Here is a 24,298-nt window from a genome sequence, read left to right on the forward strand (position 1 = left end):
GAGATAGGTAGAGTTGGCGTCATTGGGGTCGTTGATGTGGAAATTGAGATTGCCGAGCAGGACTTAGTTGTGGGAGTCGATGGTCTGGGTGACAATGAGGTTGGAGATGGCATCACAGAAGGCTGGTCAGGGTCCCAGGGGTCTGTAGGCGATGGTGCCTCTTATCTGGTCTTAGCATCAGGATGTAGTTGGAAATGAAGATGTTTCCTCCGAGGTGTGGGTTCGCCGTCGATGGTGGTGCATTGGATGGTTTCCTTCAAGATGATGTCTGTGCTCTCTCCGTGTTTGTTGATGTGGTCTCTGAATCATCTGGGTGTTGCGGTTTCAATGCCGAGTTGGAGGAGGGGTTGAGCCACATTTCAGTGATTAAGGCCATGACGGGGGCGAGGGAGGTGATGGTGTCTCAGATTGTGTCTAGGTTTGTTTTCTGTCCGGAACTTCCATTGTATTTTCTTGGGGCACTTGATGTTTCACAGTTTCTGACAGTGCTTTTGTGAGAAGTTGGCCTGGTAGGGGATGTTTCCAATTCTGGAACCACCTACTACCTGACCAAACAATCCCTTATGGTGTCTGGTTGTAAGTTAACCTTATTAGACAAGCTATCCTAGGGGTAGCATGGACTAAGCAGCCTAAAGGCTTAACTTAAGAGGTCGTGTTAAGCGAGCTGTTTTACCACATACAATCCTGTAGTACCAAATGAAAGGACACCACACAAGTATATATTATAAAAATATATGTGTTTATTACTAAAAACAATCCCCAGTATTCTTTATGAATAAAGGGGCACAAGCGTTAAATCAAAAGCACTGTTTAAACATACAAGTTGCACAATTTTGGATGAGGGCGGGTGGCCACTCAAACCATATACTAAACAAGTGGTATAAGAGAGGCCACTCGAACAGTGGTTAGGCCTAGGGCCTAGGGAATCGCTGGGAGCAGTCAGGACAAGCAATGCTGAAGTCGGGAATGGCCCTCGGGATTCGGGAGATGTGCGGAAAGCGCACGCATGCACCAATGTTAACCAATGGTGCGTAAAAGTCATAAAGTTAAAGTTTAAGGACACTTCCGCTGGACCTAGAGGAACAAAACTTAACACACAGACCCTAGAGATGTGCACCAGTGTGGGAACACCGGCGGAGCAAAGTTACCTCACCCACAGGAAGTGGGTGCACAGGGTCGAAGTGGCGTCGGGTTTTGACACGCAGGCTCTTGGTGCTTGAAGCTGAAAGGGCTGCAGGCGGGTTAAAGATGAAGTGTCCGGTGGAGTCCAAGGGTGGACTCAAGTTGTAGAGTACCTGAAAGCAGAGGGGACAGAGTCTGGGTCACTCAGCAGTGACCAGGGTGGAACCAGGACGGAACCAGGCAATGTCGGGCGCAATCAGGTGGTCGTCGAGGAGCTTCTCTCCGCTGTCACATGGGCTCTGGGGCATCTGCGACGTCCAGGAGCAGGTCACGATCTGTCCCACGCAGGCTCTCACCGTCGGTGCAGTCGGCTTCAAGTTTGGAGCAAACAAGCCTTGGCAAGAGCAATCCACGCGGGATCGGAAGATTGCTTCTCACTCGGACCAGGAAGGTCAGAGTCGGGGCTCCTTTTCAGGGGAGCTGGTGTGGATCTGGAGCAACCAGATTCACGAGTCTTCTTAGTTAGTTCGTCGGCACAGGGACCACTAGCCAGCTGGCAAGTGACCGGGCCAACGCGTTGAGCCAAATAGAGCCAAAGGGCCCCACGCAGCACTCGTCGAGTGTGGAGGGCTGAACTTCGGCTCAGGAGCAGCTCAGGGTGGGGGCTTCTCAAACCCCGGTGCACAGCTTCGAGGGTCACTCGTGGGCTGCACGGTCAGCGTCTCGTGGTCAATTCAAGATGGCGTGCCCCACGCTTCCGGTCACCTCCACGGGTCTCAGCTCTGCAGGGACTGTGGATCGGGCTGTTGGAAGGCAGGCAAGCTTGATCTCGTCGATCTCAGTCGCTCGAGTTCCGGCGGGAACTGCAACTAAGTAGACGTCGAGGGCTGGATGGTGCCTGCTGCTGCAGGGTGGTCACTCCTTGACCACAAGGGAGATTCTTCGGGCTTCCACGTTGAGATGGAGGTCCAAGGGTCCAGAGTTTCATTTCAAATGTTTCTTCCAGGAAATCTGATGTGCATTGGCACTGCTCCCACTCTTATTCCAATCTGGGGGGCGTGATTACCTGCTAGGTCCCTCCCTATGGGTGGGACCCAGGAAGGGGGTGGATACACCCCTTTCCTTTGATCCAGGCCGCCCTGGCACGAGGGCTGGAGTGCCCCAGAACCGGTTTGGCCGGATTATGCAAGGGGCAGCCTTGTGCGCCCCAGGCAGTGTCTGGTTTCTTTCAAACCTCCCTGCTACAATCCACTATCTCCTGTCTGGAGGGTGGTGACACCCTCCTGTGACAGGAAACCCTTTGTCCAGGCCCCATCTGCTGAGTTTCGGTCAACTGCAGGGGTCCAGACATTTGTCTGTGGCAGAGGCATCCATTTTGTGGATCTTAAGGTCTTTGGAGAAATTAACCGCATTTAGTAAAGGAACATGTCTTACCCCTCTAGAGGGGTGGAATGCCATCCCCGTCGCCAGAACTGGCGAGGGGATGGTATTCCAAATCGTATGACACCTTACACGCCATGTTTTGATAAAGCCAAACCAAAGTTGCTATATAACCGCGAGGATTATAAGGCACTTAAGAGTATATGGTATGGCATTATCCTGAAACAGCTTAGGGAGTTGTTCCCGACAGCTGCAGACAGGCTCAGCTCATGCTAGAGCTCCATCTCACATGAAACCACGCACTCTGCCTCCAGGATTGATGAGGCCTTCCATAGGAGTGGCTCACAGGTTAATATGTGTCCAGATATAGGTTTAGATATAGGTATACTATATCTAAGCAAGGGGTGATTACACCACCTTACCCCAGCTGAGTGATCAGCCAGTTGTGTCAATTTAAGAACCAGCCAGGGGTGGCAAAAGATATGCTGCAGCCCCTGGTAGGCCTTGGTGGCCCCTATGCCCTGGGCACCTATAGTGCATTATACAGGGGCTGACAAGGAGTCCATTTCCAATTGTGGTATGTACCTAGGGTACATGGAATCCATTTTTCAGAGAGAGCAGATGGCCTGGGGCCCTGATTAGCAGGGAACCAGGTCAACTAAGTCAAAAAACCAGCTAAACACAGGCAAAAAATCTGGGGTAACCATAGTCAGGTAGCCACCTTCCTACAGCTTTTAATTCACTTAAGGTTCACCGGTCCCTGCTCCACCTTCACTCCTGTGGTTTCTATTTGCAGCACAGCAGGAAGAGTAGTCGCAAAGGGCCTCCTGAGGGAGATGGCATTGGCTTTGTGTGTTTATTACCTCCTATGAAGACTTACAGTAAAGAGGCAACATGTTGAGTCATCATGCATGAAACTCCCCACACCAAATGCTGTGCTGTGGGCAGGTCCAAAATGTGAGTGACATTTACAAAAAAATATGGCTGAAGGAGGCTGCCCTAAAGTACTTCTCTTAGTATTTTTTCTTCATTACAAGAGATCTGGCACGCAGCCAGAGTTGAGCTGCTCTTATACGTGACCTAAAAAGTGCATTGAACTTCAAGGGATTATCCACCCTTTTTCTAAAATTCAAACGTTTCTCAAGTTTCTGTAGCTAATAGTGGTAAACTTAATCTTGCCGAGTGTGAATTTAGCAAGGGTGAGATTATGAAAAGTGGGGAAAGGTATCAATAATTATTGAATCTAACAACAGAAGTGTATACAAAAAAACTGAGGGGCCTATTAATTAGCTGGTTTGCGTTGCTCTTGCACGACGTAATGTGGTGCAAGAGAGATGCAAACCTTACATGTGATTTATGAAGTCACGGAAGTCCACTTTGCATGGCTTCAACTCCAGTCTACCCCACTTCACTCCAACCTACCTCACTTCACTCCGCCCAAATCTACACAACTCTACTCTACCCCAGTCCACCCCACTCTACCCCAATCCACCCCAATCTTCCCCCTTTCAGTCTACCCCTATCTATCCACTCCACTCCAATTTACCCCACTCCACCCTAATTTACCCCAATCCACCCCACTCCAATCTACCCCACCCCACTCAGCTAAAATCGACCCCACTCTCCTCCAATGTACCCCACTCCACTACAATCTATCCCAATTCACTCCAATCCAATCTACCCCATATACTCCACAACTGTCTACCCCACTCCAATCTATCTACTCCAATTCACCAAAATCTCACAGTTCTTTCTAATCTATCCCATTCCACTACAGTCACATCTACCCCATTCTACCCCTCTCCATTCCAGTCTACCCAACTCCGCTCTAATCTATCTCAATCTACTTAAATCCTTTCCAATCGACCTTACTCAAATGTACCCCACTCCACTCCAATCTTCCCCAATCCACTCCACCCCAATCTACCCCAATCCTCCCCATTCCACTGCGATTTAACCAAAGCCACTCCAATCTACCCCACTCCATTACAATCTACCCCACTCCACTCTACCCCAATGTACCTGACTCCACTCCAGCCAACTCCACTCCACTCTACACCAATCACCCCTTCCCACCCAAATCTACCCTCTCCACCACAATCTACTCCATTCCCAGCCATGGCCCCCTGCATGTAGGAGCAGTGGGGCGGTGGGGCCAGTTGGGGAGGGATTTCAATGGACGATGACAAGGGAAAATTAATAATTTATTTCAGTTATCCTCGTCATCGTCCGTGGAAATCCCCTTCACCCTGCCCACTGCCCCACCTCTCTTACCCGCACAGGCCGCTGCTGCCCATTCCACTCAATCTACCCCACTCCACTCCAATTCAACCTATTCAACTCCAGTCTACCCCATTCATCTCCACTCCAACCTACCCCACTCCCATCTACCACAATCTACCCCACTCCACTCCAATATCGATTCCACTGTATCCCATTGCTCTCCAATCTACCCTACTCCACTCCAGTCTACCCCACACAACTCCAATCTTCCCCACTCCAATCTACCACAATCTACACCTCTCCACTCTACAACACTTCACCACAATTTACCCCTCTCTACTCCAATCTATCCCATTCTACCCCCTAAAATCTACCCTACTCCACTGCAATCTACCCCACTCCACTCTACCCCAATCTACTCCTCTCTATTGTGCCCCAATTCACACAACTCCACTCCAATCTGCCCCACTCTACTCAAATCGACCCCACTCCACTCCAATCTCCATTCCCGTGTATCCAATCTACCCTACTGTACTCCAGTCTATCCCACAGAACTCCAATCTACCCCACTCCACTCTACCACAATCTACCCCCTCCACCCTACCACAATCTACAACACTTTACCACAATTTACCTCACTCTACTCCAATCTACCCCATTCTACCCGCCTCCAATATACACTACTCCACTTCAATCTACTCCACTCTACTGTGTCCCAATCTACACAACTCCACTCAAATCTACCCCACACCAATCTAACACATGCCACCCCAGTCTATCCCACTAACCCCCATGCCACCACACTGTCTACCCTACCACACTGTACCCCACTCCAATCTACCCCACCCCACTCAAATCTACCCTCCAATCAACCCCACCTCAACTCAAATCTACCTCACTCCCGTCTACCCCAAACTACAGCAATCTACCCAAAAAGACCCCACCCCATTCTACCTCACCCCACTCCAATATATCCCACTCTACTCCACTTTACCCCACTCCACCCCAATCTACCTTAATTACAACGCTTCACTCCACCCTAATCTACTGACTCTACTTCACACCAATCTACCCCACTCCAATCTACCCCAATACACCCCAATCCTCTCTACCCCACTCCAGTAGACTTACCCCACTCCACTCTACCTTAATCTACCCCACTCCACTCCCCCCCACTCCACTCTAGGCCAATCTACCACACTCCTCTCTAATCTACTCCACTCCAATCTATTCCACTCCACCTCAGTGTACCTCACTCCAATCTACTCACCCCACTCAAATCTACTCCACTCACTCCAGTCTACCCCAATTTACAGCAAACTACCCAAAACGACCCCACCCACTCTACTTCACCCCTCTCCAATCTTCTCCACTGCAATCTATCCCACTCTCCTCCACTTTACCCCACTCCACTCCAATGTACAACACTTCACCCTAATCTACTGACTGCATTTCACTCCAATTCACCCCACTTCACTCTATACCCCACTCCACCCGTCTCTACACTCTACTGCAATACACCCCACTCTACTCCACTCCAGTCCACTCTACCCCACTCCACTCTACCCCACTCCACTCCAAAATACCCTACTCCTCTTCACTCCAATCTAGGTCAATCTACCACACTCCACTCTAATCTACCCCCACTCCAATCTACCTCAATCCAATCAACCCCAATCTAATCTACCTGACTGCTGTCTGCCCCACTCCATTCTACCCCTCCAATCTGCCCCTCTCCCCTACTCCAACCTACCTAACTCCAATACACATCACCCCACTCCACTCTACACCACTCCAGTCCAGTCTACCCCACTCCTCTCTACCCCAATCTACTCCACTGCAGTTCACTCCAATCTAGACCAATCTACCACACCCCACTCTATTCTACTCTGCTCTACTCCAATCTACCCCATTCCACCCCAATCTACCCCAACCTAATCTACCCCAATCCAATCTACCCCACACCAGTCTGCCCCACTCCAGTCTACTACTCCAATCCAGATACAGTTGCAAGTGTACATCTGGAATTGTCCTTGCACTCGATTTTACATTTGAAACGTATACGCAAAGGGGAATTGTTGGTTTTGGCTGTTTGAGCCAATCCCTGGCTTCACCCTACCCTTCCACCTGCTAGGTTGTCCTTGTCGCCATAGAAAAGGATGTAGGCCCAGATTTAATTTGAGTCAAATAGTTTACCAAAGAGCACAAAGCTGTGCAATGCGCTGCTTTGCTTACTTTGCATCAATGGGGGCCTTACATGGGTGGCACATGTGAGTTCCCATGCAACCACCCACGGGTTTTGATGCACATCCCATCTACAAACATTCTTAGATAGAGAGTTATTTGCACCAAAATCTTATTTTTCCTTTTGGCATGATTGCTACAGCGTACAGTACACATTCAAAGCAAGAAAGGTGTTAGGGGATAGTTCTTGTACTGGAAGGGCTCTACTACATAAACTGTTCCTTACGCACCAACGCTTGCACTATGGCACAAGGGTGAGTCCATTGGCACGTGGCAGCATAAAGTGAGCCAGCTCAGGGAGAGAGGACATATTGTAGTAGACTCTTTTCTGCTCTTCCTTTCACACAAAGCAGCACAGCAACTTCACATCAACTAAGCTCGTGCCCCCTGGCGTAGGGGCACCGTAGGTCTTGATGCAAGGAAGGAGCATAACCCCTTACAGCCTTTTAAGTACAAAATGCAAACATATTTTGTGCAACACGTCCCTCCCACCCTTGGGCTATGGTGAAACTGCACTAAACATAACTTTACCACATTGTTGCGGATTTACTATTCTAACCCCAGATCTAGTTTGGTGAACTTTTCAAATACACACAGTAAAACGTGCATCACAGAGCTCTCAGGCATGGAGGGGCACTTTATATAACATTACATATGTATCTGTTACTTTATTCACCTCAAACCTTGGAATGATGAACGTCTGATTGGACCCAATGGGGTGTGAACCTGTGACCTTGAGTTCAAATACATTCTTGCTGGGGATGCATGATTCCAATGAGACTGCTCCAGTCAAGGTCATCAAAAGCCATCATCAATCATTGATTTAAGGGCTTTGGTGTGATGGTTGTTGTTGTTAGATTGTCCACCAGTACACTATTCACCATACCATAAGATAGCAATCAAAACTTTTGTATCAGTGCAGCACAAAATACCACCAAACTCTCTCATCACATAACCAAGCTTTTATTGTGATATGTTGGTTGTTGATTAGGGGTGGATGAAATGTTACGTTCCACCCACAAAATTGGTGGAATTTTGGCCACTCTGCATTACTCTTTAACGCAGAGTGCTGGCCGAATTCCACCAATCACAGCGTGGTGGGAATTTTTCTCCCATGAGGCTCCAGAATATGGTAGCTCGCAAGCACAAGGAAGATTTGCCGTCCCCTGGCACAATTTTCTAACGTAGGCTCTGGGCTCAGAGTTTGCGGTCAGGAGACTGCCATTCAAGTAGATTTGCTGCCGCCGGAGTAGATTTTCTTCTCAAGTGGCTGCAAAATCAACTAGAATGGCTGCATGCTCTTGCGCTACACATAGTGCAGTTTGCGTTGATTTTCAGTGCTGCTTGCAATGCTGGCACTAAATTGAAGAGCGAGCTGCATATTTTCCTCCCGTTGGTGGAATTCTGTGGAATCTCGCTGAGTTTTTCTGTTATTCTGCAGAATTCTGCAGAGTGAAAGTCCGCGAGCTCGGCCCACCCCCATTGTTTATGTTATAATGTGCACCAGTACAAAAATTGTTCAATTCCCTCTAACGACTGCCAGTCATTAGCTTCTGGGTTGCAATAAAATGCCTGTAGTATCTTCTAGGGGCTTAAATTGGGTGAGATAATTAGGTGACTCTGCTGCCCTCCTTTTTCAACCATGCAAAGATATGTGGCCCTCTGCCCACTGATTCCTGTATCAGTCGGTAGGTGTCTTGGGGGCTGTGACACCTGCAGAGGTCATTACAGACGAGGGGGCTTATTTATGAGAGGGCTGTGTCATGTTTGCACCATGCAACGTGGTACATGCGTGACGCAAACCTCGAAGTCTGATTTTTTAAGCGTTACTCTGCCCTGGGAAGGCATTCCATAGGCACTGCGTGGGGGCTCCCACTTAACTCCCAAGGATTTTGACGCATTCCCAGTCTTACAAGAACCTGTAAACCTGGAAATGCACCAAAATATTACACCTTCCCAGGGGAGGCGTAACAAGGAGAAATATCTCTATTACTATCAACCGCCCCCTGGTAAATGCCTATCATCCCAATCGTCTCCTCAGATCCGGGACATCCTATCTCACCACAGTGCCCCGAATTAAGAGAGCCAGGTGCGGAGGCCGCTCGCTCTCCTATAACCTAGCCAAGATCTGGAACACTCTCCCCCTCTCAATCAGATCAGAACCTAAACTACTTACCTTCCGAAAGCTTCTTAAAACCTGGCTTTTTAATAAATCATCTTTTTAATAATTCATCTTAATAATTCTTTAAAGTCTAGCGTACTCCAACTAGCCCAACCTCTGCAGCGCTGGGACGCCCCTGGGTAGCCATTGCGCTTTATAAATTATCTTTTCATTTTCATTTCATTTCATTTCATTTCATTAATTTTCATTCATTTCATTCATTTTCACTCCTTGTTTCCTCCTCTTTCTATGTGTGCTGGATTCTGCAGCACACATACACCGAGGACATCTCCTCCCAGGATAGTTTTTCACCAAAACCATTCTGCTTACAACGCAGGCACCCTTGCCCTTGGTGCAAGGATGCCTGCATTGGCGCTAGACTGCCAAAAGGACGCCAGCGCAAGGGGAAGGACAGGCATGTGCCATGTTGCCTTAAATACGATGCATTTCTGCCTTTTCCCTGTCATGCAGTGCAGCTCAGCAAGGTGACTTGCTGCACTGCGTCACTTGCTAATAAATGAACCCCAAGATCTTTTCCACCTCTGACTGGAAGTATTTGTGGTCTGATTAGCTCTGAGCCGTCTCATTGTGGGTGCACCTGGCTGCTCTACCTTTCTGCTCGTTAAAGATGAGAGGGCACTTGAGGCATCAGTAAACCTCAGCCGCCCCAGCATTTTACAGATGGTTGGAGGTTCCATGCTTCTCATGCAGTCTCAGCCGTCACTCATCCGATAAATGCCCACCTAACCCTTCCACTCACTTTTATTCCCATCATATATCCCATCCCCTCAGGAAGCGTCCAAGGAGGAAGCCTCCAGCCATCCCTTCACCTGGAAGTAGCACGCCCCGTCCCAGAAGAAGCACCAGCCTCAAGATGTCCATCTACACCTCTGGAGAATTTGTTTTCAAAGATGTCAGCAAGAAGGTGTTGAAGGTGAGTGAAGGCTGAAGGTTGAAGTCAAAACTTATGGAAAGAGAAACAAGAGCAGACAGAATCTAAGGCAAGAACCCTACATTGAGAGCATAGTGTGAAATCAACCAAGCAGGTCTACCATTGTCAGTGTTGTACAGTACTAGTAGGAACACAAGGAACATAAAACCCCATGCTGCTCCATACCAAAAATACTGTCACAAGCAAGGAAAGCTCCGGCGGTATAAACAAATGTATCATTCTTCACAACATGTCAAGGGGTACGAATCCTGCGTTGGGAACTGGATTGTGTGCTATACACACCTTGTGTTCCAGGAGGTATACATGGGTGATCTGAAATCAACTGGCCCATGTGTTGCTGTAGAAGTGTCTACATCTCCAGTCAGGATGGCTGACAAGAATGTATCAAACTGAATTATTTATTATTAAAAGCATGGCTTTATGCATGGACAATTAGGTGCAGTAAAATTAATAGGCACACGTTTTATATCTGCAGACACAACTGGATGCCAAGAGCATACGTTTTTTGTTGCACACAGGGATAATTAGTTAATCATTTAGTGAACTGGAAACCTTACAGTACAATATGAATAAGAAAAGCCCGAACGGTGCACTTGTGGGATTGTTATGTTTTACACGTGTACTAACAGACCCCTTTCAAGACTAACAGCCTTATCGGGAGGTGGGACTGTGTGGGACATCCGCCATAAGGTGGTGGATGGCGTGCAGATGTGGGATGTCCTGTCCACCATATTAAGAGTGCATTGATGCCAATATCAATATTAGAGTTGAGCAGTAAAGTGCTCATGACATGAGTGCCAGAGTTCACTCAAATTCTTACCTCCCCCAATTACACATAATTACATATCCTTGGTGAATTGACAGGATTCTAGGCTTTCCTTGCTTATGTCAGTGAATTCCTGGTACAGCAAGGTGTCATGCCTAATTTGTTCCTGGTGGTAGGAACTCTATGACATTGACTTGACTGCACCAGAAAGGAGGTGCTGGAAAGGTTGCTTCAGACGCAAGGACCATAGACGCAAGGACCATTTTATGTAGCCCCCTCTGCTCATTCTCGCTGCTGCTCCTTGTATAGTCGCTCATGTCTGCTGCTCCTTGTATTGTATCTCAGGTCTTAGGATAGCTGTTACCGCTGAACCTGCCTCGCATGTCACTACAGTCAATTTTAATATGGGGTCCTCTGCCGCTTCTCTGCGGGGGTCCTCTGCCGTTTCTCCATGGGGGTCCTCTGCTGCTTTTCCATGGGGTCCTCTGCCGCTTCTCCGTCGGTGTCCTCTGCCACTTCTCTGCGGGGGTCCTCTGCTGCTTCTCCACGGGGGTCTTCTATTGCTTCTCTGTGGGGGTCCTCTGCTGCTTCTCCGTGGGGTCCCCTGCTGCTTCTCCGTGGGCATCCTCTGCTGCTTTTGTGTGGGGGGTCCTCTGCTGCCTCTCCTTGGGGTCCTCTGCTGCTTCTCCGCTGGGGTCCTCTGCTGCTTCTTTGCAGGGGTCCTCTGCTGCTTCTCTATGGGGGTCATCTGCCGCTTCTCCGCGGGGGTCCTCTGCTGCTTCTCCGTGGGGCTCCTCTGCTGCTTCTCCGCGGGGGTCCTCTGCTACTTCTCCACGGGGGTCTTCTGCTGCTTCTCTATGGGGTAAAGAATTGGCTTGGTAGTTTGGTCTGCCCTGTTCCCATGATGCACTGGGCCAGGGTCAGACTAATTTGCATGTAGCCAGGTTCTGAACTGGGATGGTGCAGTGAGCTAAAAAACGGTGATGGATCAAGCCCTGATCTTTTGACTGGGTAGGAGTGTTCTGCTTAATTCAGATACTCTGTCCATCACCACCCCCTTTTTGAATCACTTCTCTATGGGGGTCATCTGCCGCTTCTCTGCGGGGGTCCTCTGCTGCTTCTCCGTGGGGGTCCTCTGCTGCTTCTCCGCGGGGGTCCTCTGCTACTTCTCCACGGGGGTCTTCTGCTGCTTCTCCGTGGGGGTCCTCTGCTGCTTCTCCGCGGGGGTCCTATGCTGCTTCTCCGCAGGGGCCTTTGCTGCTTCTCCATGGGAGTCCTCATCCGCTTCTCCATTGGGGTCCTCTGCTGCTTCTCCGCAGGGGTCCTCTGCTGCTTCTCTGTGGGGGTCCTCTTCTGTTTCTCCGCGGGGGTCCTCTGCTGCTTCTCCGCTGGGGTCCTTTGCCCCTTCAGCGTGGGGTCCTCTGCTGCTTCTCTGCAGGGGTCCTCTTCCGCTTCTCTGTGGGGGTCCTCTGCTGCTTCTCCGCTGGGGTCCTCTGCTGCTTCCCCCCTGGGGTCCTCTGCCGCTTCAACGCGGGGTCCTCTGCTGCTTCTTCGCGGAGGTCCTCTGCTGCATCTCCGCTGGGGTCCTCTGCCGCTTCAACGCAGGGTCCTCTGCTGCTTCTTCGCAGGGGTCCTCTGCTGCGTCTCCGATGGGGTCCTCTGCCGCTTCAATGCGGGGGTCCTCTGCTGTTTCTCCGCAGGGGTCCTCTGCTGCTTCTCCACGGGGGCCCTCTTCCACTTCTCCCTGGGGGTCCTCTGCTGCTTCTCCACTGGGTTCCTCTGCAGCTTCAACGCAAGGGTCCTCTGCTGCTTCTCCGCAGGGGTCCTCTTCCGCTTCTCTGCGGGGGTCCTCTGCTGCTTCTCCGCTGAGGTCCTCTGCTGCTTCTCCACTGGGGTCCTCTGCCGCTTCAACACGGGGGTCCTCTGCTGCTTCTTCGTGGGGTCCTCTGCTGCTTCTCCGCTGGGGTCCTTTGCCGCTTCAACGCGGGTTCCTCTGCTGCTTCTTCGTGGGGTCCTCTGCTGCTTCTCCGCTGGGGTCCTTTGCCGCTTCAACGCGGGTTCCTCTGCTGCTTCTCCGCTGGGGTCCTCTGCCGCTTCAACATGGGGGTCCTCTGCCGCTTCTCCGCGGCGGTCCTCTGCTGCTTCTCCGCAGGGTCCACCTCCTCCTGTGCTGTCAGGTTGGAGTGAGAGGCCTCTATAGACTTTGCGCCAGATCAGTTTTGATCCCTTTCCAGAACGTTGAGCTGTTTAAGTTAAGATAGTGTGCCCCCTGTGCATCTTTAGGTATAGGTCTAACATTAAGTGCCATGCACATTATTAGGTGATTCATAGATACAGCGTCAGCTTTCACTGCAACTGTATTTACATCCGTGTCATCCCTTGCCTCAGTGCCTGTGAATCACAGTACAATACATATGTCTATCTCCTGAGGCCAGGTGATGGATCTTAGGTTTCATACTTCCTGACATATACCACATTATTCTGCTCTTTTTATGTCAAAGTCTACCAGACAGCGCCTGCTGTCCAGTTGCGAAAGAGTTATTAGGGACACAACTCCTCCCATTGCTTGCCATTCACTTTTTGTTTGTCAATCTCATTCCAATGCTTTCTGTTTGCTGCTTTTATTTGTTTCAGCTCATCCAACTTCTGTTTGTCCCTCCCTTGGAGCTTAGCCTGTTTACCAAGTCTCTCACTGACTCCTTTTATCCCTCCACAACTGGTTGCTCTCTGGAAACTTCTCTTTTCTTTTTTTGTAAAACCACTCCTAGAGTGTGTATGTGTTTTCACAAACCCCAATCATAGTCCATCTCTAAGCCCCTACCGCGCCTCTCCATCTTCCTTTTCAACCTCAAAGCATCACAATCTCCCGTCATGTCCTTTTAACCCTTTTGACTCCACTGTGTCTAATTACATTGTCTCCTGCATTGAGTACTGTATTATTAATTCGGTGGACACCCCTATGATTGGTGTTCCTGCTATAAATTGATATGGTCATTGTTTTTAATGTAACTCCTTGATTGTGAATTTTTAGCATTGTGTTATTTAGTTTTGATTTTTATTGAACATTGTATGTGTTGATTAATTAACTATATATGTGTTTTTATTAAAATTTGATGAGTTTATATCACCCCTACAGCTTTCCAATTGTCCTTGACTTGGTTCCTCACTTGTTTATTTTATTTGAAATCCTTTGACTGCCTAGGCATTTTCCGCACACAGGACACTAATTACATTGTCTCTACACTCACATGTGCCCTATGTTCCTGGAGTTTACTTTCTCCATTTGTAGAATTATGCATTATATTAATTACACTCCATCCTTCGCGCAATTCCAGCCTGTTCTAAAATAAAAATATACTCGTTCAGGTGTGTCCATTACTTACAAACCCACCTAAGCAACCTATGTCTTGTCTGCCCCCACCAAACATGCTTCTCTAATTTCCTTTCCCGTCCCTCCCCTCTACAACAACTCTTATGGGGCTGTAGTTTCAATATATGCAGCAGATGCATGATGCAGATGGACTTAATTGTGTCACCCATTGGAGTGATTCTGAAAGAACAAAGAGGTCAGTTCAGGCTGATTCAACACCTGTCGTGGCCAGAGGGTACTTACGGTAACGATCTCATCCCACAGGACCAGTTTTCGGTCAAACACTCTTCGTCAGACATGGTGCTGTCCATCGTAGAGGAAGTAGGTAGAGGGGTGCAAATCGCCAAGAGCAACATCAAGTTGGCTTTCCGCTTCCCCCCGGTTCCTGCGGATGACTTTCTGCTGTTAGGCATTCAGTTCAAGGGCCAATGGAATATTGACAAAGCGCTGCCGATGGGGAGTTCCTCATCATGTGCGCTATTTGAATGTTTCACTACCTTCCTCCAATGTGCATTTTCTCAGTGCACGGGGCACACATACTTGACACATTATTACAATGACTTCTTTTTTGTGGGGGACCCCGGTTCCACAGACTGCCAGAGGCTGCTAGTACATTGTCAGGATATCCTGGGGGGCCTAGAGGTGCCTTTGGCACCAGGGAAGACAGTGAAACCCAGTATGGTGCTGTCACTCTTGGGCAGTTAAATTGACTTGGTGGCAGTGGAGAAACAATTGACGATGCAATTGCTGTTGGATGCCATGTTGGCAAAACACAAAGTTACGGTTAAAGAGGTGCAAGTGCTATTGGGGCATTTGAATTTTACCTGTAGGGTGGCGAGAGCAGGGATGACATTTTGTAGAGGGTTGGGGATGTCATTGTCTGGCATGCCATTGCCTCACCACCACGTTAGATTGTCAGCATTGACTAAGGAGAATTTGAGAATGTGGCTTTTTGGCATTCTTCAACAATGTGCCATTGGTGGCCATGGCACACTTTGAGTGGGATGCATAGGTTTACTCTGACGCTCAGGGAGGAATAGACTTTGGGTTATCTTGGCTATGGAAATGGTGCGCGGAGGAATGGCCCACTGAATGGAAGCAGGGAGGCTAGCATAGCCGTCTTCGAATTTGTTCCACTTGTAGTGACAGTGTCCTTGTGGGGAGAACAGTTAGCGCACAAGAAAGTTTTATTCCACATTGGCATCTTGGCAGTGGTGCAGGTAGTTAACTGGCAGTCAGCAAGGTACGCTCAAGTGTTGAAGTTGCTGCGGGTTTTTGTGTTGAAGGTATTGAAATTCGACATTCTGTTTAGAGTGTGACATGTGCCATGTGTGGAGAATGCGATACCATAGGGGATGATGGACGGAGTGTTTGAGCAAATCAAACACTCACCCCCAATCAACTGATCGGGGTTTAATCCATCATCATTCTTTAGCTCACTCCACCACCCCAGTTCAGGCATGGCCATATGCAAGTCAGTCTGGCCCTGTGCCTCATGGGAACAGTCCAGCCCGAACTGCCAAGCCATGTCTTCCCTAGACCGGAATCAAGCATCCTGGGACCGGTTTCGGGTTCATAACCCTCATCAGCCAGGCTACCTTGAATGCAGTGAAAGAGTAAGCAAGGGACCCACGTCTGAGCATACCCTGCCAACTCAGGGCGAACAAAGCGATACCAAAGGGGATGATGGACGGAGCGTTTGAGCAAATCAAACACTCACCCCCAGTCAACTGATGAAAAGAAATATAAAATGCGAAAGGAGTGTGAATAAAACGAACTAGAAATATTTTGCACTGTATCAGTGCGACCTAAATCCATGTCGTTGGTGCACTGCTTTTAATCCTGGCAGAGGGTGCCTTGAATAAAACATATATTTGACCCCCCCTAGTTAGTTTTATTCACACTCCTTTCACATTTTATATTTCTTTTGCGCTGCGCCCTCGCTCACACTACTTAGCTCTTCATATGTGAATTTAGATTATCCTGTATCATTCATTTATAAAACATTCCTGAGCTCCTCCCTCTCAGAGAGGGGGTTGTAGCCCTCCAAGGAACTAGGTTTTTCCTTTGAGAGGAGAATCCCAAATGATGAAGCATGCCACCTATGGTGAGTGTGGGATTTTGTCCTGAAAAGGGATCTTCCCACAGGTAGACCTATGCGGGATAGTCTAAGGCTTAATTATCAATTATCTCCCATTGTTCAAGAATTTTGTGCACATAATAGACCCAAGGATCACATACGTATATTTGTCGGCTCTAACGTGGGGACAGGTGGGAGACAAAAGCAGGGCCGGGCTGCGAACCGAGACTGGTCCTGGCAAAGAGCTCAGCCGGCCCTAAGGGAGGGTGGGTGGGGGGGAGGCTCAGGTGCTAGTGCAAAGCTTTTGTTGCTGGGGGCCGATATTGCAGCTGTGCTGAAAATCCGGCCTGTAACAAAAACGGCCCCCCAGAGGTCTAAAACCGCCCCCACCCTGGTGGCCAACGGAGGAAACACCCGGTGGCCGCTATGGCCAGTCCGGCCCTGTACAAAAGTACCGGACACTCAGAAGTGGGGAGAGGCTGACGCGGATGGAAGGCTGGCCTGCCAAAGACTGGAGGGAAACCGCGGAAAGAAAATCTTTGACAGTCCTTTGTCACATGGAGAAGCTACTGTCTGCGATGGGGTGGGGGATGGGCGCCGTGAGGCTGCCTTGTAGGTGAGGGGAGGGTGTTGTGAAGGAACCAGTGAGTCCTGTCACGGAGTGAGCCAGTCAATCACCATTGCCGGGGGTGTTTGTTAGACATGACATGGAAGACATGATGTCTTACATGGCGAGAGGGGCTGACACAAATAGGATGATGACTATAGTAGAGAAAAGGGGTGTTTGTATGCTGGCAACTCTTTTTATTGTTTACTTTTTGGTGTTGTTAGAGCTCGTAAATGAGCTTGTCACCAAGACAGAATCTTCCCCCACCTGTTTGTGGAGTCCTACCGACTGACCCTTTTTGTTCGCTTCTGCCTCCCAGTCCCACCCCTTCTCACCACACCATGACATGTAGTATCTGCAAACGTCCCGCTGTGACGCAGAGTTCAGCAAGAAGCCAAGATGGAGGGCACAGAGGCATCAGCTCAGCCCAAGCAGTGCCCGTATGCCCCTTCTGCCTGGCGATGCCTGACGCTCTACGCAGGCTCCTGGCTGACCCCCCCCCCCCCCGCAGCTGCCTCATGCATGTACATCTTTTAGCGCCCTTGAGAGGTTTGCGCCAACTTCTAGCAGGGGGGCCGCGTGGGCCAGGCCCACCCAAACATTACCTTTGGACCACCCAGTTACAGCGGAAGAGGCCACGGAAAAGGCACCTCTCAAGTGCTTCCTCAATTTTAATGTCGAAATGTTTTTTCCCCTGTCTTTAAAACTGAAATTGAGTGGTGTGTTTTGGGGGGCAGAGGTGGGCAAGAAAGCAAATTAACAGAAAGAGCCAAACTAAGGCTCTAGCTTGACCCTTAGAGCCCATGCACAAGCTGAGCCCTGAAAATGTGAACCATGCAGCAAACATCATGTCAAATATGATAGTCTCTTCAAAATTCAAGAATGTGTATTTCTTGAACACATGGAAGCTTTGACATTAGCCTCTCAGTTTTTAAACATGAGCTTACAGTCAATCCTGTCCCCCCCTCACACTGGTGACAGTGCCGTTAGTGAACCAAGAGGCTACACAGTTGTCATGTGGACCTTGTATGTGCCCCAGATTATTGTAGAGCAGCATTAGTCTATTAAATCAAACACAATAGGTTTTTGTATAGTTCGCTTTCTGATGTGTGTATTGGAATGTGGTTTCATGTGCAAATATGAAGAAAAACGAGTTTTGTGAAATAAAATATCTGCCCAAGCTCACACAATTTTAGTGGGTAAGCTCCAATTTATCCAGGTTTTAATTTTTCAGTTTGTGCAAATCGTTCACTGTATGGCTATTTGTCTCTCCTTTTTATGTTAATGCTTTGTTTTTACCACTTTGTGCAGTTTTCTGCTGTTTTTATAGAGTGTGAAGTCTACTTGGAGAGTTTGAAGCACTTTACATGAACACTAGTTACATTATACACGGTCACATTAATTTCTTTCAGGCACTGGAGATTTTGCCCAGAATCACAGGATGTTGAGCCAACGCCGAGACTCAAACCTAGCTTGTTCAGTTCCAAAGTTCAAAGCTCTCGCTGTAATGCCACGGCCTGGGTATATTGATGGTGGCGGGCAGAAGATACATGAAATATCCACATTAATATCCACATTTTGTAAAGCGCACAATCACCCGTTAGGGTCTCTAGGCGCTGGGGGCCGTCGGGAAGATTAAGCAAGCTATTGCCCAGAGTCACATGGTGCTGGGCTAATCTGCCGCCGGTGCCGGAGATCGAACCGTGATCCCCAGATTCCGGAGTCAGTCACCCTGGCCGCGGCGCCACACCCGCCACGCCCTCATTATGGGCTTGAAGTTCCAACAGGACCTAAAGCTGAGCCAGTGCCATGCTCAAGCCTAGATCCTCCTTAACCTTGAACTACTATTACAATCTGCTTGGAATCCTGGGGCTGGTGCTAAAGCCTGGCCTACTGGAAATTATAAGAGTTGGGCTGTTGAGTGTAGGCATCAGCACTTACTTTCAAATAACTCTCTAGATGCACTGTATGCCTGTTTGGAAGATGATATAATGAAAATCTTGGGTTTGTAGGCTACCTACAGAATTGGCAACAATTGGGACCCCATTCGCCCACCCAGATGAAAATTCCTAGAACTGGGCCTGGTGCCAACCGCGGCGAGATTGAAAAGGTGTCCGTGCCAACTCCAACAGACAGCATATTCTCCATGTGAGAAAGGACTGTCAAAGAACTTTTTTTTCTTCTGTGGTTTTATCTAGCGGGAACTCTACCCGAAGGTATTGGAGCGCTTTACGTGAGCAGCTGTTTCTTTCCTTTTGGGTTAAGGCACGGGAGATTAAATGATTTGCCCAGAATCACAGAATGTTGAGCCGACACCTAGACTCTGGTTTTTGGCCGGAAAAACTAAAAAAATCACGTGGCTCGTCGAAGGGAAGAGATTGGAAACCGTTTCCGCCTATAAGTATCTGGGAGTGTGGATCGATCACAAAGGGAGAACCTCTGCGCATATAACTGAAATGCAGGCTGTTGCTCGCTCCCTGGAAGGGGCCTTTATAAGAACGAAAAGCGCTTTGCACTCCTAGGACCTAGTACCATTAATAAAACTGATTTCAGCAAAATTTCTTCCCACAATCTCCTTCGGTGCAATAACATTTAAGGACAAAATGAATAATTGGTTGGACAGAGCTCAATCGTCGTGCTATCGCAGGGTTTTCCGACTGCCAACTTCAACTGCCCACGCCCAAATCCGGAAAGAATTTTTATTGTCCTCCCAGAGATGGATAATGAGCGCACGTAACATCAGCTATTGCCTAAAGTCTAAGCATGCTAGCCCTTACACCTTAAAGAGCTGTTTATGGTCAGTCTTCAGTAACCACAAACCTCCTGGAGTAAATATCTGACATCATGCCTTGAATCCCTCAAAGCAAAGGACATATGGTTATCCTCCGTCCCTATCAACGTGAAAACAAAACTCCTAACCAAACAAGCAAAAATTCTATCGAGCGATTCTGACGAGCAACGTGTCGCCCAGCTCTCCCATGGCCCTTGGGTCTCCAAATTATACGCCCCGAAAACTCTTCCGTCTTATCTCGCATCTTCTACGAAAGTCCACACAAAACTTCAACTAATGCGACTCTGATTCGGCCTAATTCCGCTGATGGCCTACAAGTTTGGCCAAGGATACAAGAAAGAAGTATCATCGCAATGTCGCTTTTGCAAGCTGGACGACAAAAACCTTACTCATATCTTGTGCATATGTCGAAAACTCCAAGCTCAAAGAAACTTTTGGCTGCGTCCAATTTGGCTGCTTCTTAACGTCAGGACTTGCCAAGAAGCATTAGACGCTTGCATGAGGGGTGACTCCCCGCAGTTGGCGGCGCGTTTTGTTAAGTTTATCTCAGAAATTAATTCCCCAAACTTTGTCTTTTGACCTAGTCTGCGTCTGTTTCCCCTCCAGTGACATTATCATCCGTCCTCTTAACTTTCAATCCTTCTGTGTTCGTAATTGATCTGTGTACCTTCTCTCCTTTTTTACTACGCAATGGTCATTTCTATGAGTGCAATTTGCAATGATTTTAATTAATTGTGCAAACTTTACTTTACTCTGGTTTTGGTCGTGGCTTAGAGGCTAGAACCACTAATGCAGTGGTTGGTCCCTGCAGCCTAAGCTGGCTTTATAATCCAGAGGTCTGCAGCGTTTAACCTGCGTACATTGATGATGCTGATACACAGAATAGACCCGCACTTACAGGCATCCGCTGGACTTACTAGATGCTGAACAAGCATTTGATTTCCCGGAGTGGAGCTGTGTGTGAGGAGTCCTGGGACAGTGGGGGCTCGGAGCGCATCATCGGGAAATAACAGACCTTCCTTACACAGAACCGCCTGCACAGCGAGCTAATGGGACTTTAATGGATCCGTTTCTGAGTGCTAGAGGGGCGCGGGACGATGACCACTGCCCTCCCCCCCAACCTTCACCCTGGCAGGGAAGCCATTACCATACTGGCTACAGTCCCAGAGGGGCGATACAAGTGGAGCCGGTCCGGTGCCACTGCGCTGGGGGCAGACCCCAGGGGTGCTGAGTTTGTTTTATAATATGTAATGGATTTAAAAGCATCTGCTGCAGATTGCCTCAGCAATCTTCAGGCAACAATAAAAGAGTCAAGATAAGTCTGGTGCATAATGGGCCTGCTGGAGGGAGATTCTAGTTTTGTCTAGTGGAAGGTTTGGTTCATCATAAAGTAGCACAGAGGGTTAATGTACCTGCAGTAAATAAAGTGTACCACGTAGATCACAGAAGTGCATATAACATCTGTCTGGGCGCTGAACCCCAGCGCCCAGATGGATCAGCAGCCCCGCCCCCCTTCAGTGCCCTGAGAAGCTCACCAGTGAGCAGCCGTGCTATACAAACCCTGATTGATTGATTGCTTGATAGATAGTTCAGTTGGTTACTGCTTACGTTAGGGAGATGCTTTTATCACTAGGGAGAGGTGTGGCGCCGCCGCCAGGGTGACGGACTCCGGAATCTGGGGATCATGGTTTCAATCCCTGGCGCCGGAGGCAGATTAGCCCAGCACCATGTGTCTCTGGGCAATAGCTTGCTTAATCTTTCCAACGGCCCCCAGCGCCTAGAGACCCTTACGGATGATTGTTCATGCTTTACAAATGTGGATTATTATTATTATTATCACTTGCAGTTGGTATGAACAATCCTAGCATAGCACAGTGAGCTATTAACAGCCACCAGAGAGCTGCACAGAAACTGCAAGGTATGGGTTAGAGCTTTATGATTTTTTCTCCTGCCTTTCATTATCCTAATGTTGCTAAAAACATTAATTTTGTAGTTTTGTTACTAAAGTCAACACAACCACGGTGTTACCTTTCAAATCCTGAGTTTCTGCTGCTCCATACCAAGCCCTCTTAAAGTGCACCACCTTCCAGTATGGATGACGTGACGCCTACACCGTGTAGTCCTCTTTGCCGTGTGTAACATTTCCTATGCACTGATTTACACATGTACGGTCCATGTTCTCTGTGTAATATGTGTGGGATGTAAAGAGCTGTTAAACCCCACTCTAGTATGAGTAGCGCTATAAAACAAAAGAAATGCATGTTGCAGAAAGTGGTTATGGAGACTTGAGGGGCACTGTTGAAGGGTGGTATTTAGGAAATCTGAGTCACAGGACTTCACTGGGGGCATCAGCAAACAGTGTCACACCAGGTGCCACCAGCACTAATGCCGGCCCTTCGCGGATGACGTCATTCCGTAGCAGACCGCAGGTCCTCTCGTTTGACGTCATACTGTTTGGGAGCGGCTTGGACCTCTGGATTAACTGGGGCAAGCAGGCCATACTCCCACTGACAGAATGAGTCACCCCTGGCAGGGAGACTCCTCCTGCAGTGGATGGGGTTAATTCATGTCACAAAAGACGTGGGGTAACCGGTGAGCTGAAATTTCCGGGCGGCACTGGATTCCTTCAAAGCATGAGTGGACAGATGGACACAGCTGCCTGCATCACTACTGGGAAGAATCTCTACAATATAAATGGTGATTCAGTGGCGCAACGAAACTTGAGGGGGCCTCCTTGCAAGGTACAAGGAGGGGCCCCCACTCTGGATTTAATCAGGAGCTTTCAGGCCAGAGTACTGTGCTGAGAGGCCCCCTGCAGCTAAGGGGCCCCCCTCTCCGTGGGTGCTGCGGGGGCCTGTGTTAGGCCACCGTGGTGATTATGGTGAAATTCTTGTGCCTGCTTGTTAAGGTCCCAATAGTTTTGACTCAAGTTTTCTTCCCTCAGCTGCAGCGGTTTCTTACCAGACTGTCCTGACGTGGGCTGCAGCCACGGATCCGCTGGCCAGTTTTAACACAACCCGTGGCATAGTGGAACATTGAAATCAGGGGCGTAGCTTCAGGGGTGTTTGGGGTGTTACAGCACCCCCTAATAAAAGTGTTATTTAATAAATAGTTGGGTGGAGGTGCTTTCAGTCGGGTACGAGAAGGTGTCGGATGCCACCGGGGATTTTTAAACCTTCAGACAAAAACACACACACATACATTCATATCCTCTTAAAACATGGTTATTTAACAAAATACTGTGTTCAAGTACACCTCACAATCCCCACTCCTTACCCTTTCCACTGGTCCTCAAGCCCCCTCAAGCACTGCTTCCCATATATTGATTAACATGATATGCCAGAGTGATTGTCGGGAAATCCAAAGCTCAAACCACCCCACCCCCCTCCTGAATCTTACTGACCAGGCTGTGCCCCTGATTGAGATTCATATGAACTGGACAGGGTGTAGGCCTAATTTTTACCAGTGGACATTAATCCCTCTCGCACCGCTGCTTGATCCATCTACAGCTGCTAGACTTAACAGGCATTTACAATGCAATAGGTCTCACAGTCGCGAGCCTTTGAGCCATTGGCATTGTAAATGGCAATGCCTTTATAAAAAATTAAAAAGCATTCTCATTTAAAATGCCAACAGTCCAAAGTCCCGCAAATGCAATACCCATTGTAGAATGCGATGTCCGTGAAGCGGGCGCCACACTTGTTATTAAAGTGTAAAAACTAAAGAGCGCTGTGTCCCTGAAGCGGGAGCCGCGCTCAGTAGTAAAGTTAAAATAAAAAAAATAATAAAACCGAGTGTGGTGTCCCTGAAGCAGGCGCTGCGCTCAGTAGCACAGTAAAATGAAAAATAAACATCAAACTTTAAAAAATAAAATTTAAACTGAGCGCGTGTCCCTAAAGCAGGCGCCACGCTCAGCATGCGAATACAACAAAGCGGCCCCCATTGTCCCCATTAGTGGCCTTGAATAAAATAGTGCTTACATACTAGATAAAGCAGACTGTGTAAAGAGCCAAGTAAAAGGTCCAGTCCAAACAACAGTAACAAGTGGAGACAAAATGGTACCAAGGAGGGACTAACAAGCTTCAAAATGAATCGAAAGCCAGCGTTTACGAAAGACAGTGATGCAAGCCATTTAAAAATATGGGAGAAAGTGGACGGGCTCCCACTGCATACTCTATTACAGCATGTCTCGCAGAGCTAGCAGCGCATGCGCGCTGCCGCTAGCCTCGACCTAAAACCTTGGCAATAGTGGTGACTTGTTCCCTAAAGGGCAGCCTGTAACCCTGCAGGCATTCAGAGCCCTGCTGCACTGTCACAGCAGTGCAGGATCTGGGGACGTGGCGTGAGTGGAAGCGGATGTCTGTGGTCAGCCTTCTCCCTGAAATGTTTCCTTCTGACTTTGCATCAAGCGCCTCCCACAGACATCCGGGTGAGTTGCCGCGCTTTATAAGTGCATGATTGACTGGGCAGATGCATCTATCGCTGTTCTGTTCCTGTTAGCCACTGTGACCAGATATATGGCCTCGTGGGTGGAGCTTGTGGGTATACCCTGTGCTTGCAGCAACTATCTCCCTTGTGAAGGGGCTGGTTAACTGCTCTTTG

The 24,298-nt window shown here is 48.7% G+C and overlaps 1 protein-coding gene across 1 annotated transcript in view; it reads left to right on the forward strand.

Moving 5' to 3' along the window:
* LOC144774080 (transient receptor potential cation channel subfamily M member 2-like) overlaps positions 1–24,298 on the forward strand; it is a 358,014-nt gene that overhangs the window by 11,221 nt on the left and 322,495 nt on the right. The window contains exon 2 of the mRNA XM_078659107.1: positions 9,923–10,064. Within this exon, the coding sequence (XP_078515233.1) occupies positions 10,005–10,064 (60 nt within the window). The 5' untranslated portion in view covers positions 9,923–10,004. The remainder of the gene's footprint in view (positions 1–9,922; positions 10,065–24,298) is intronic.

Source organism: Lissotriton helveticus, chromosome 8, assembly GCF_964261635.1.
Source record: "Lissotriton helveticus chromosome 8, aLisHel1.1, whole genome shotgun sequence".
NCBI classification, from domain to species: Eukaryota; Metazoa; Chordata; class Amphibia; order Caudata; family Salamandridae; genus Lissotriton; species Lissotriton helveticus.